The sequence below is a fragment of the Syngnathus acus genome, chromosome 17 (genome assembly GCF_901709675.1).
Source record: "Syngnathus acus chromosome 17, fSynAcu1.2, whole genome shotgun sequence".
Classification (NCBI taxonomy): Eukaryota; Metazoa; Chordata; class Actinopteri; order Syngnathiformes; family Syngnathidae; genus Syngnathus; species Syngnathus acus.
In genome coordinates this window covers 4,691,334-4,705,379 of record NC_051102.1, presented here as the reverse complement: position 1 = coordinate 4,705,379, position 14,046 = coordinate 4,691,334, and the positions used below count along the sequence as shown (strand labels likewise).

Sequence of the window (14,046 nt, the reverse complement as noted above, 5' to 3'; positions counted from 1 at the left end):
TTCATTCCTGACTCTGCATGAGTGTGTGTGGTAGCAGAAACACACGACTACAGACAGACAGACAGACAGACAGACAGACAGACAGACAGACAGACAGACAGAATAGACACAAGCAAAAAGGGGGAAAAGCAAGGACGGAACAACATCAACTCAAGGGCCACAGGAGCGCACAATCGAATGAGCTCGATACAAGAGCGGTAATAATGAGACGACTGCTTGCTTGCCTTCCTTCCACTCCTATCCTGCAGGTGGCAGTAGTGCAGAAAAAAAAGTGAACAACCAGCTACCTAGCAGCCGTACTCTAGCCAAGGCAAACTGACGTCCCCGCTAGTTACTGTCCCAGTGGCACTGGTACTTATCTACTTCCCGATCCAATTCAATAACCTACATATTATATACATATTCCTACCGTATCCAAATGGCTACGACATGCCTGCCTGCCTAGCTAAGTAGCTGGCTGCCTCTAAAGCAACGCACCTAACTCCAGACGTCCCTGGCATCCTTCCTCACATGCAAACGGAGCCATCCGCAAGTATCTCTTGCTACAACTCATCAGATTGTGAGACTCGTGTACAAGCACCCAGCCGGCCCACACGAAGGCGACAAACAGCCGCATGTTGTACCTGCGATGTTTTCAGCGCCATCTTGGTGGATGAGGAAACCGGGGATGATTGTTTAGTGAGTGAGTGTGTGTGTAGAGGTTTTGTGTTATCGCCGGGTGGATGCAGTGGGAAGGGGGGACAAAGAAAGAAAGAAAGAAAAAAAAAAGCAGTGAAATCCCGACATGCACATCAAGTACTTGTCTCCAAGTTGAACAACAGCGTATTTGTTTGCCTGCCCCGGTGGGCAGGGGCCTCTCACTTGTTGACGAATAATGATTATTATTTTTACCTGTGGGGGTGCCACGTCCGTTCGGCTCGTCGGAAACAACTGAGGGAGTGAGGGAGGAAGGCAGAAGCGTTGCCGAGGAGTCAGTCAAGTCGGGGAAAAGGTCATTGGAAAGGACGGTAGTGGCGGCGCTAGCCACATTTGTGGAGGAAGGTGAGGAAGGCGCAAGCGTTGCCGAGGAGTCGCTCAAGGGGTAAAGGTCAGTGGAAACCGCCGTAGTGGCGGCGCTAGCCACATTTGTGGAGGAAGGGGAGGAAGGCGCAAGCGTTGCCGAGGAGTCGCTCAAGTCGGGGTAAAGGTCAGTGGAAAGCGCCGTGGTGGCGGCGCTAGCCACATTTGTGGTGGGCGGCGATTCAGACGGGGACCCCGTGGAGGAGAGCTCGGGGGGTGAGGAAGTGGCGTCGGTCACCAGGGAGGAAAATGTGGGGGTTGGGGGAGCGCTTGTGGACTCGCTGGGATCTTCTGCGGGACAGTTGTAGAAAAGGTGGCGCACCGCACAAAACAAAACGGGAGACAAAGGGGAGCCAAGCGCGAGGCAAAAGCGGAAGTCAAGCCAAGGCAACGCGGTTGGATCAGAGGAAACAAATTAAACAAAATTAGAAGACCAAAAATAGATGGGGAAAAACAAGACAATCCAGGACTTCTCCCCAAAAACATTCCTGCTGCGCGACGCTCACTAAAAAGCCACTTGGTCAAATTGGTGAAATTTGGCTTACCTTGCACCAACAGCACATACTCGCCCACACTGCTCCCAATGCCGTTGTCGGCGAAGCAAAGGTACACGCCGTTGTCTGACTTGTTGAGCGCCTCGAAGCGCAGCAAGTTGCCCTCGGCTTTGGCCAGCGGGGGGAGCTCGCCGTCCTTCTTCTCCCAAATGTAGGACGATGGCCTGGAAGAGGAGGGGGAGAGGGGGGTGTTAAAAGGAGAGTAAAAATGAAATCAAAAGCAAGCCGGCGACAAGACGCTGAGAAGAGCGGACAGCCGTTCAACGGGAGGATGAAAGGCAGGATGAAGAAGAACAAAGATCGGCGTTTCCAACGCTAGCGAAAAATCCATCGGGCGATGAGAGCGATAGCGGCCGCGCTTCTTGATTAAAAAAAAAAAAAAAGAAAGACAATTATGCAAATGAGGCCATCCTGACACCGCTTGTTGGTAATTACAATGACGGCTAGCCGGGACGCCAAAAGAACGAAAAAAGTGCCCCCCACCCCCATAGAAAAAAACTGTTGCGTGTACAAACTGTACAGCAAAGTACTGGGATTATTTTCATCTGCTATCCACACACACGTGAACTCACTTTCAATTTAGCCCGCCACGTCCCGCCCCGTCGTGTGACATGAAAGCTAAAAAAAATGCAACATTTGTTCTCATCGCAAGATTGCTTGCTTTCCCTTACTGTGCAACAATCGCCTTTGAAAAGTGCAACAATCAGCCGATGGTGACCCGGATGGCCGCTTCGTTTCTTTTTTTTTGGCGGCAGGCAGGCAGGCAGGCGCCGACAGCATCTCCGAGCGATTAGCGGGCCGCTCGCGGGACCGTAAAACGCACATTGACTTTTGAGCGTAATGTTTCATAACAGCCACTTAGCTACAGACGCTAAATGCCGACTTAATTGTTTGCTTAATTGCGGACGATCTGTCACCGCGAGGCGGTAAACGGGGGACGGGGAGCCCATCGCCTTTTACTGCCGGCAGGAGACCCTCTTCACTCGTTCTTCTCTGGGATTATTAACGTTCACACGACTGTTAATTATATTTTTACGACGGCTAACTACCGTTATCATCACTTTTGTTTTTATTTCTGTTTGAGAGTATCTGAAGAATGATGAATAGTTTCAAAGCTAGAATCTAATCTCCCTCCCTCGCTAACCCTAAACGATGACCTAGCGAGCGATTGACCCGGCCTGCTAAATGACCAATCTCCCTCAAGCAATACAAGTGGGTTCACCTGCCTACCTAAAAGAATATCTTAGCCCAGCTCTCTGTACCTTGGGTAAATCCAGCTATAGTATTTCAGGACCCATCCACCACGCCAATAAACCCACCCCTGTTATTTTCTGTCAATCAAAGTGACAGGAGGGAGTCCGGTTGTATGTGCTATGATGGAAAAGGCGCCAGTGGAGATCATTATAGGGAAGGACGTAAGGGGTGTGTGCAAAGGGGGAGGTGGGCAAGGTGACAAGAAGTGGAAAGGCGCAAATTGGCGGCAGGTGAGGCGGGAGGGGGGAGGGACTGGATCGATGAATGCTGGTGGCGGGAAGCTTCATCTATAATTCAGAAAGGCCACAAAGAGAGATAGAGAGAGCGATTGGGCTCATGTGTGTGCGTGTGTTTGTGTGAGTTTTGCGATACGTTGTGTCGATGTTGCCTTTATCTGCCCCAGGCGGCCGATTAATATTTTCGAAGCAAGTGACATGAGGTAATAGATGTAATGAGTGCACTGGTGGTCTTGTGTTTACATGTTTTGACTCCACACACCTCGCTCGGGACGGGACGGCTCATGCAATCTTTGTGTCATTGTTTAGGCAATGACAAGTGACTCAAGTCAACGCTCAAGCTAGCTCGCGTTCGCTGAGAGGTGAATGTGACTACGAGCTTGCCGCATTTAGTGTCGAGATGGGAGTTTTGAAACATTTATAACTCACGAGTGTGTGTGTGTGTGTGTGTGTGTATGCACGTTGATGCTGTCTTACTCAGGGTTGCTATTGCCCAAACACTCGAGATGAAACTTCTCCCCCTCGCGAGGCAGATCGCTCTCGGGCGCTATCTCAACATTCGGGGAATCTGTAAATGACAACACACACGCACGTTATGCTACACGTTATGCAACACAAGAGTGAAATGGGTGCAGGCACACCCAGGACACAGGGAGATACGCACTCTAGCACATCGCCATGGACTGGCAACTGCTAACCCCCCCCACGATGACATAATTCTCCCCTCCCCTGCCTTACACACAAAAAGGCAGTACCTGGGTGGGCCACACGATGGCAGCGCCGCCACCTGAATGTGCGCACCCCTCTTAGCTACTCCCTAACCAAAAGGTTCCTCTTACAGCTTCACCCAGCAGCAGCGTCTTTTCTAAGGTTATCTGTACTTGACTTGCGAATGAGCTTAAAAAAACGGACAGCGTCAGCTCCTAATTTTCTTCTTCTCAGTAAAGCCGATTTATAGCAGTTTTTTCACCCAGTACTTATTTACTGTTACTCAAGTCATTATTTGGTGCACGGATTTTGACTTTGATTTGAGTCATCGTTTTCAAAAGGAACAGAACTCATCATCGAGCCGCTCTGCTTAAGCTGATTTGACCTTTGAGCAGTCGTTCTGTTTCAAACTATCTGGCGGCCATCGGGTGACTTACACAAGACCTGGAGCACCTGGTCGCTCCTCTTGTCCCCAGGGGTGAGCGAGGGGTGGTCCACGGCGCAGGTGACCACTTGGTTGTCGTCGGCGCGGCTCACCTCCAGCGTCAGCTCGCTGCTCACGTTGTACGTGGGCTCGTCCGGGACCGACTCCACCACGTCCGGCCGCCCTGCGGTAGGCAAAAGGCCAGACAAATCAAAATATAAAATAGAGCCTCTCGAGCCATCATCTAATTAGAATGTTCTAGTTTTTGCGCCTGCCGCTGCGGCACAACGGCGACGCCTATTTGTTCCCATTAAATGAAAAATGTGTTTGGTGCGCAGCGACGCCACGTGCCCCCCCGGTGTTTTGTTCCCCAATCCATCACGACACGCCGCATATAGCGCTCACCCAACAATGCCACATTGGCCCCCTGCCTTCGGCAAACAAATACGAGCGAAAAAGGTAAAAAAAACAAACAAAAAAACCATGAGGTCGGCTGGTACAAAGCGCAGGTGCGCCAACTAACAATTAACGGCATGACTAAATGTCGGCGCCCGGGGTGAAGTGGACTTCGCTTTCAATTAAACTCCCGGCGTAGGCGCTTGTCACATCCCATCGATTGGAAATGTTTTGTTCATTAGCAATGACTTTATTGATCACGGAGATACGGCCAACGATTCCTCGCCAAATAATTAGCAAGGACGGCGAGGCGTGTTTTGTCCGGAGCCGAAGCGGGATTAAAATGGCGGGCGAGTAACTCGGACGCCGCCTTATTGAAAATCAATCGGCTTCTCAATGTGGAGATCCCCCGCAGGAAAATTGCTGACATGAAAAATCATACGGCGAGGGGGCAAGGTGCCGAGAGCAAGAAAATACTTTAGGATATCATTTGTTAATGGAATGACCTGCTTAGAAGTTTGTGAATTTATTGTGAAAATGCGACTGGACGGGGACAATCTCATTATTGTCTGTGCTGCTTTTTGTTAGCGCTAATCCAAATTGCCTCGCAAGGTGTTTTTCACATTTCTGCCACCAGTGTCCATAAAGTGACGAGAACAACTGAAATTACTGTTCAGCGGTAAAGTGATATAAATACTCGCTTGGCCGGCCAACATCAATAACGTAAGCGTAATAGCTTACCTCCGTCCTCGGCAGCCGTTCCAAAGAGAAAATATTTTTCCTACTCTGGCTTGGGAAAAAGTCTCAGAGGACTTTTGGAAAATACCCCCTTCAAACCGTCAAGTGTTTTGTTTCATTCTTTTTGTGACTCTAATAAATGTGACGTTGGTGCCAAGTGAGGTGCGGGGGCTTTTCCTCGCCTTTGATGTTTGATGGCGAGGTTTGCCACCACAAACGTCGACGTTAAAGTTGGGGGTCGCCGCCTTGGCTGCTTTTCGAGCGTAGTAGTTGGCAAGCGCCGCTACAAACAAAGAACAATCCATTGGGGATTACGTTTGATCATCTGAATTGATCACGTTAGAGAGATTAGCGCGGAAGGGAGGGAAAAAAAAAAACCGCAGCTGTTTATTTCTACTCTGCTGCCATAAAAAATGGATTCATTAATGAACGGCCTTGAATGTCTGAAAACATTTTATTGTTAATAATAATTATATATTCCAGAGGAGATCTCAGGCGGCGATGGAGGTCAGCGCATGGATGTTGGCAGCGGCCAACACAAAACGGTTTTTTTTTCTTCCACTTTGTGGTTTGCGTAACAGAAAAGACAAAAGTCTTTTTTTCTGACCTCGGGTAAAGATCACGCCTAATATATTTTGTGGCGAGCGCTACGCAAGCTGCGGATCTCCCGAAACCAAAGGTACCTTTCTTTTTGAGAGGAGAAAATGTTTTGATTTGCCAAAGCGCAGCAGGATGTGAAGCGTGTAAAAAGAAGTGGAGAGAATATTGACTTGAAAACGGCTGCGGTGCAACATTTTTGGAGGGAATCACACGTTTTCCACTTTGATGCTTTCATTTAGACATCATTGCAAATGCAGCCAAAGATCAAGATAAGAGAGATGTCAAATTTTTCTAATACACTAGCAACATTTTGAAGATCATTTGTCCACTTTTTTGCAAAATTTAGATCTGCCCATGTGAGACATTTTTGTGACAACAGAATGCGACACTTGTGTCCAAGTCAACTTTTTGCTAGAACTCGGGTGGGATAATTCCGCCATTTTGTCCTCAAGTGTGGCTGTTCGGATGTCACCAAGTGCTCCACCACGGCGCTCTCACGCCGTTCAGCTAACACAGCCCTAGCAGCTCTTTCATTCTTCTCAGTCGACACCACTTCTTCTCCTCACACACATCCATCTCGCTATCTAAATCCGCTTTCCTGATTTCTGTCTCAATTTCATCAGCCTTTCCCAGCCTCTCGCTAACTCTTCTCCCGTTGCGCTCTCCGGTCGCCTCTTCTTCAAAACCCGAAGCCACCCCTCCCCTTTTCGCTTCATCCGACACCGTCACCCGCCTCCTCCCTGCCACCTCACATCTAGTCAGCTGCAAAGCCACCTTGCCTCGCCTTCTTCTGTGGTGCCTTTAATTCCCCCTCATCCGCAACAGGCGTGCAGTCTTTGCTTTCACACACACGCGCGCGCACACACTTCACACATTGCTAACGCACACACAGACGCACGCAAACACAACATGCTGTCATTCTCTCATCAAGACACACACACACACGCTGTGTCACACTGTCTTCACACATGCACACACAAACACACAGACACACGCTGCCCTTCTGTCATGGAGCAGGCATGCACACGTGGGCTTGAACCCCCCCTACCCAAATAATTAAAATAAAATAATAAATGTGAGGGGCCTATAGCAGTTTTGCCCGTGCGTCCCTTGTGGCGAGGCGGGTCAAAAGTCACGCGGCTGCAATTTGTCGGAATATAAGACGACAGGGAAAAAGAATCACTTCATTTGTCTTCCGCTGACGTCTCCTCGCTGCCTATTTCCCGCCGTTTATCAGTCACGAACCCCGGAGAGGAAGGGGAGGGGGGTGTACTGACCTCGCCCCGTCATCTTTTCATCCCGACATCGTCGCGGCCGGATCGGGACGCTTATCCCCAAAGCAAGCACAACTAACTCTATGTGACTGACACACCTTGAACCTCTAGGTCGCCGCGGAACCATCGTAGCCTGGCAGGGGGCTTGCTGCCCGTGCTGGTGCAGGTCAGGATGAGCGTGCCGCCCTCTTGCACGGGATTCTCCAAGCCGGAGATGTGCGGCTTATCGGGGACGCCTGGCAGCAACAAAAACACACTGACTATACAAATAAACTTGACTAACAAACGACAGCGGGCGTGTCACGTGCTAAACATGCTACTTGAAAGCTAGCCAAAGGCGACTTTCCATTGTAGTAACTGACGTGCATCTTTGTCCTAATACAGATGGAAGAAAATATCGGCTATTAAAACATTGTTGGAGTGACGGATGTGCCACTGCGTAACCGCAGCGTTGCTCCCAAAGCAACAGTAAGTAAAGGTTAGCATGTGTGTGTGTTTGACGCTTCTCCGACACAAGCCATAAAGTACGCTGGCGTTTTATTGATTGGATTGTGGGCTAATCATCTTTGCACGCATGCACATCTTTCAAGAATGGATTTGTGAGGTGCTCTATTTGGCTGTCAACTAATTGTAGCCATATTTCCTTCTTTTTTGTTTTGTTTTCTTTGAGCGTGTGTGCCTTTAAAGGGATGCTGTGCCGTAATTCTCCAGGAAATAAAGGGGTAATTAGCCACACGCAAAACAGCAAATTAAACGCTCACATTGTGGCTTTTGCGTCAAAATGTTTCTTTTTGGTTGAGTTTTGTTTGGTAGTTGAGGCTGTCCCGCCCCTCTTGGACAAAATGTTTATTTTTGTCACTCGGTGCACCAAAGTTAATTAAAAGCATCAGCTCGTGGGAGTGGCCCAAATGTCAGCCGAGGTGCAAGGTGATAGTAGAACGCGGTCCCAAGAAAAAAGGACAAATATTCCGCCTCTTTGCCTTTTTCATGTTAATATGGTCAAATAGAAAAGGTAAAATGTTAGCAGAATAAAGCATTTCATTTGAGTAAGAAGAATGCAGACATTCTAAAAGGAAAAAATAAAACCTTTTTTGTCCGATTTTTCAAGGGAACAAAAATATGTCGTGCTTGATTAAATACTTGTTTTTGTTCGAGAAGAAGCATCTGGAGACTCCCAACTGTCAGCCAAGGGAAAAAAAGTACATTGTCACTTGCGGTAATTGTGCATTTTTGGGGGAGGTGCTTGCATGTAATTGACAGCAGTGAGAAGCATCAACACTTGAGAAAATGTCAAGTGTCACACGAGAACGACGATGTGTGGACGATGGAGTGTGGCGACACATCATCCATCGCACATCGTTTTGAAAGGTGCGCTGGTGCGTTCGCTCGTGAGCCCGTCGTTTTTTAATTTTTAATGCACTCGTGGACGATCGCTATTGCCTCATTGGTACGCAATGCTGCTTCGGAGCACGCACAGACTGCATTTGACAAACGCGCGACGTCAAATATTGACGTGTTATCTTTTGAACGGATCGATACCTCGCCGCAGTTCAGAGCCACCTTTGACGGGTGGGCGGGCGTCTGGCGACTTTCTCAAGGTCACCAATTAATGGATTTTAATGGATTTTTTGGGGGGTTAAATTACAATAACTATCTTTTTTTTTTTTAAATGGCAGCTTTCTTTATCATTATCCGAAAATTAAATTCACTCTAAAAATGTGTTTAATGTACCTTCTATTGAATAGTTGCTGAAATATTTTTTTTCCTTGAAGAAAATATTTAAAAAACAGTAATGAAACATGTAAAAAAAAAAAAAAAGAAAATGAAATGAAAACTGAGTGAAATTTTTTTTCATTTAAATAAAGATGAACCTCTGACCTCGTAAAAACCAAAAACTTACCCAGCACGGTGACGGTGGCGCGCGCGGTGCGCACAGGCATGGTGAAGATGGAGCAGGTGTACTCGCCCTCGTCGGACAGCTGCACCTCAGAGATGATGATGGACAGCTCGGTGGGCGTGGAGCGGTGCAGCTGGATGCGGTTGTCTCGCAGCGCTGCAGCCACCACGACAACACGTTGTGGTTAGATATCATTCAGCCAACCCTCATCAATATTTCACGCTCAAGCCGGTCGCGGCGCCGCTGGCCTGCATTTTTTCTCCTGCTTCTAATTGCCGCCTTCCTCCTTTTCTCCGTTTTGCTTTGCACGCGTGGGGGTTTATGCGCACTCATCAGAGTTTTGCACCGCATCCTGTACATCAGCCAAGTCGGGCGGCATCCCGTCTAATGAGCGTTTTGAATACATATTTACGCTGAGTCCGACTGTTTTCACACTGCGGCCGGTAAATTCCCCAAAAGCGGAGTGCGCACCCCAGGTGGGGCGTGAGTGGAATCTTATCTGCCGGCAGTTGCCTTCTTAATTGCTTAGGAACTTTATGCTGGTGATGTATTTATTTAAGGATCCCCAAACTTGCGTGCGAACCCCCCGATGAAGCTCGTGTGTATTTATGACTGTCCCATGATAGTCATTTTGCTGTATATGTATCCCCCCCCCCCTTCCCGGGGTGCATGAGCTCTATTGGTCTTTTCTATTGTCAATTTGAGCTATATTTTTCAGCGCATGCTGTATGCGAGGCATTCTCATGCTGTGGTGTGCGCACCCCCGAGGGTGCATAAGTGCCTTTCAATGTAATTGTTTCTTTGCAAATGAGCGACAATGTTTGTACCCGGTTTTGCGTACATTTTCAACAACCCCCCGGTGCTACATGAGGTTAGTCCTCCGAATGTAATTGCCGTTCGGATGCGAGCGTTTCTCACATTTACAGTAGTATTAAGTGTTTCAGGGATTGTGTGGTGTGCACGCGCCACATTGAACACGCAGCAACTCATACAATAAATACACAATAACTATATCTCCTGCTCTGTCGGGGTGCAAACTTTCTGAAAAGGCTTCTGTGCTGGATGTGACGTTATTAATATTGCACTACTTTTATGTGCGCCGCTGTTGGTTATTTGCTGCAATAAAGGGGAGAGCCGAGCTTTACAAAATGGAGATGAAAAGGCCCGTGGAGACGGGACGCAAAACAGACGGGCGGGAGGATGAACAAAAGGCGGGGTGCGCAAGGAAATGAAGGGGGCGTGGTGGGGGGAGAGAGCGGCAGAGGTGAAATAGGAATATGGAATTAACGTGTGCGTGTGGAAATGATGTAAGAGGAAGTGAGCGAAGGGGCAAGAAAGGGATGATGAGGAAGGAGGATGAAGATGAAGAGTGACACATGTGGGCGTGTCACAGAGGAGAAATCCTCAGATTATGAGGAAAATGACGATGAAGACGATGATGATGCAATTGGATGAAAGCCCATTCTTTGATAGCGATAGAGGATGACCTTTGCTGTCTATAGTGGGAACGATGCCGGTCTGCCTGTCTTCTCGTCTCCCTGTTCTTCCTATCTCTCTTTCTGTCTCCCTCCCTTCCCGACTCCGTACCCATGTGTCTCCCTGAAACAGCAGGCTGTGGATGCGCAGGCCTCCCGGTTTGAAAGAAAAAAAAACAGCGAGCGAGCGGCAGAAGTGTCGTTGTTGTTGTTGTCGGCTTTCCACATGAAAGCTCCCTTTGACGTCGCCGTGACAACGTGTTTGTTGACGCGCAGTCGGCCGCCGATTTGACAGGCAGCTAGCGCTCGGCGGCGGTGATGCGTTAGCTCGGCAGCGCTTGAGAGGGGCCCGCGTGACACGTGGAAGAAGGAATAGAAGTCGGGATCAGTGCCTTAAATATTCCGCCGCTTTTTTTCCCTTGTCGTTTTGTTGTTGTCGTTTTCAAAGCGCCGTCACACTTGTCATGCGGCAATGTCGCCAAAGGGAATTAATCCAGCAGGGCTAACATGCTAATCTGCTAGCATGTCCTACTTTGTTGTCGTGTTTGCGTCTACTGTCGTCTCGTTGCGTTTTGACGGCTCATAGCAGCCGGAAATTGTTGGGGGGAAAAACAAACGCGCACTTAATTCCCAAAAGTGCGCTAGACTGAAGAGAAACGTCACAGTTACAGCTTCATTATAAGCACTTAAAACCCCAAGCCAGGTTTGAAACTCCAACCTGAACCTCTGACGCTATTGGTTAAAAGGTCGCATAGTTTTCATAAGTTTTGAGAAGGTGCTCCGAGAGATTTACTACGGGAAATTCTTTGCGGTGCGACTGACATTTAAAAATGTCACAGACTGTCTGTTGTTTTTTTTTCCCTTTTTTTCATACTACAAATGCAAAAAAAAAAAAAAAAAAGACAAAGCATCGCTATTTTTTCTTCATTTCAGTTTTGGTCGACTCGTTTTTATATGAAGTGTCTGTCTTTGTTTCACTGGCACGCACAGTTATTATATCCAAGACTACTCTATCTTGACGCCTTATCAGTGGGCAAGGTCACTACATTTGTCTTCATGAGCGGCGCACTTTCAGTGCCCCTGGACTTTGCACTCTTTTTAAATCAGTTGTGGTCGCCTGACATGGCACACATTTGTCACCCACTGCGATTTTGTCGCTTATATTTTCTTCCTTGCTGTTACTACTTTTACCAAAATGAACAGTTTTTTATTTTTTTAATGGCGCACACAATCAGTACGGAGACTTTTCCCACGAGTACCTCTGAGCAGCAAGTTGAACAGCTACTGGATAAGACAAAGTGCGCGAGCGCACACTCAAGGCCTTCCAACAGAAACATCCTCGACCCACGTTGACATCCCATTTCTGGGTTTTTTTTTCCTACTAAATTGGACGACGTATCGGGAGGTCTAAACGTAAACCCTCAATCTCTGCCATGCTCTTTCAACTTCAAACGTGGAGCATAAATAATGTAAGATGTAAAAAAAAAAAAGATATAGGTTTGGTGTGGGCTCAGCACATCCATAATTCCTTTTGCTCTGGCGGCAAGTGTTGTTTGCTGTGTGCCAGGAGGAAGTGCAAGAGGAAGGCAAATATTTTCACACTTCAAATCTGGACAAATAGATGCGAGAGAGACACTTTGCCAGGTGTCCTTTTCTTTCATTTCTTTCTTTTTTTAATGAGGCTCAGAAATGCTACAAAATATTGACTCATTTATTAGCTGATGCTGCAAACCACAGAAATTCAGCGGCCGGCGGGAGCAAAAGCCATTTTACAGAAGATGAGATGTTTTGTTGGCAAAAGGCCCGCGAAAAAATTGTGCGTGCTAATAATTGTGCCACACGTGAGATTTTTCCGAACTGAATCAATGCACCACATTCAAAGAAGAAATAAATCTCATCGGGGCTTCTAAAGGTCACAAAGGTTTGAAAACTTTAGCCAGATGTTTGCTAATAGTTTTGTTTTTTTCTTGCAACAAATTTTGAACATGTTGAAAATATGTGAAATTTGCACACAGCAAACCTGCCAATTTTTTTCTTCTGCCTCTAATTGAGATCTTTATTGTTGTAAGGGACCAAAAAACAATTTGTTCTTGATCTACTTGATGAGCTGAGAAATGGAAATGCAATTTTGGCAAATGTGGCGACGAAGGCCGCCACAACTGTCTCGCTACGAGCCGATGGCGGTTCAGGGGCCGGCGGCTTTGCTCCGTCAAACCGTCTACTCTCATCAAAGGCCGCCGCCGATTGATCGCGGCTCATCAAACACGTGTTAAACGCGCACCTCTGTCCCCTCCCTAATCCTCCTGGCCACCTCAATGCATGCCTTCAGATGGAATGAAAACGCTCATCACCTTTGCAAGTGTGCATGATTGATGAAAGGTGGATTTTTCTTTTTTTTTTTTTTTTTACATTTCGCTTGGATTTGATGGGTTTTCCAGTTTTTAAATCATCAGCGACACGCTTGAAATACCAAGCATTTTCTTCATCTATGATACAGTACGTTTTCACAACAGCCTCAGCGAGCATCTCAAAGCCAAAACGACCAAAGTTGTTAGGCCCAAATCGATTGTTTTGCATTCAGCGGGGCCGCCGGCGAAGAAAGGCCAATTACTGAATCCCGTAGTGACAAATTTGTTGGCTTATTTAGTAACCTGAAAAAAAAAAGAAAATCCAAATAAATTGGCTCTTGTAACTTTGAAGTCTCTCGGCGTCTGGCGTTACACACCGAGTTATTTTTAAGGACACGAGCAGAAGAGCACGTTGGCGCTCCGGCAGTCAAAATACGGAAAAAGTCCTTCATGTATCCACTTTCAAAGTGTTTTTGTCTCTTCACTTTTTTTCCAGTGGCGCGTCGGCCTCGGCTAATATACTCTCCCGAGAGCCAGAAGAACTGATGCAATGTCGATCAATACGTGTCTTTTTTATTCTTTCCTTCCCCCTTTCCAAATTTGTCTCAATCCTTCAGTTTCAACACGTTTCACTTAAGGATGCTTCGTACTGTAAGTGGGCCAACCGGAGGAGGCGTCTACTTAATGGAGTGATTTACAAGCGGGCTGCACTTAAGCTGACTCGCCTCCCACCAGGTGAGCGCGTCCAGATCGGCAGTGGCGGCGCTTTGGGAGCCATTAGCTGGCTAAACGGAGGCAGACACATGGAGGCTGCCTGCGATGCCTGTCGACAAGTCGCGCATGAAAATGTAAACGGTGCTATACATACAGAGAAGGCGGCTCGAAGTGGCCCCGATAGCAACAAACCCTTTGTGGACGCAATTGGGATTTTTGGTGTAGACAGCCCAATGCTGTCCCAAGGTCCCAATTTGGGTGCAATTTCCAAAATGACCCAAAAATGGAATCAAAACGGCAGACCATTTTTTTGTGACTCTACTCGTGATGGTTGAGGGATGCAACAGCAACAAGGATTTCTCAATCCCA

General features: G+C 47.6%; 1 protein-coding gene across 6 annotated transcripts in view; it reads right to left on the bottom strand.

Annotated features, from left to right (window-relative positions):
* The window catches only part of cadm3 (cell adhesion molecule 3), a 46,402-nt gene that overhangs the window by 4,134 nt on the left and 28,222 nt on the right, over positions 1-14,046 (bottom strand). The window contains exons 4-10 of one of the 6 annotated variants that reach the window (XM_037276122.1): positions 9,144-9,296; positions 7,342-7,479; positions 4,249-4,419; positions 3,581-3,671; positions 1,605-1,777; positions 892-1,347; positions 624-644 (exon numbers count right to left, since the gene is read on the bottom strand). In XM_037276122.1, coding sequence (XP_037132017.1) covers positions 624-644; positions 892-1,347; positions 1,605-1,777; positions 3,581-3,671; positions 4,249-4,419; positions 7,342-7,479; positions 9,144-9,296 — 1,203 coding nt within the window. Of the gene's footprint in view, positions 1-623; positions 645-891; positions 1,348-1,604; positions 1,778-3,580; positions 3,672-4,248; positions 4,424-7,341; positions 7,480-9,143; positions 9,297-14,046 lie in introns of all 6 variants that reach the window. The other 5 variants (XM_037276121.1, XM_037276124.1, XM_037276123.1 and 2 more) reach the window with 5 other exon arrangements.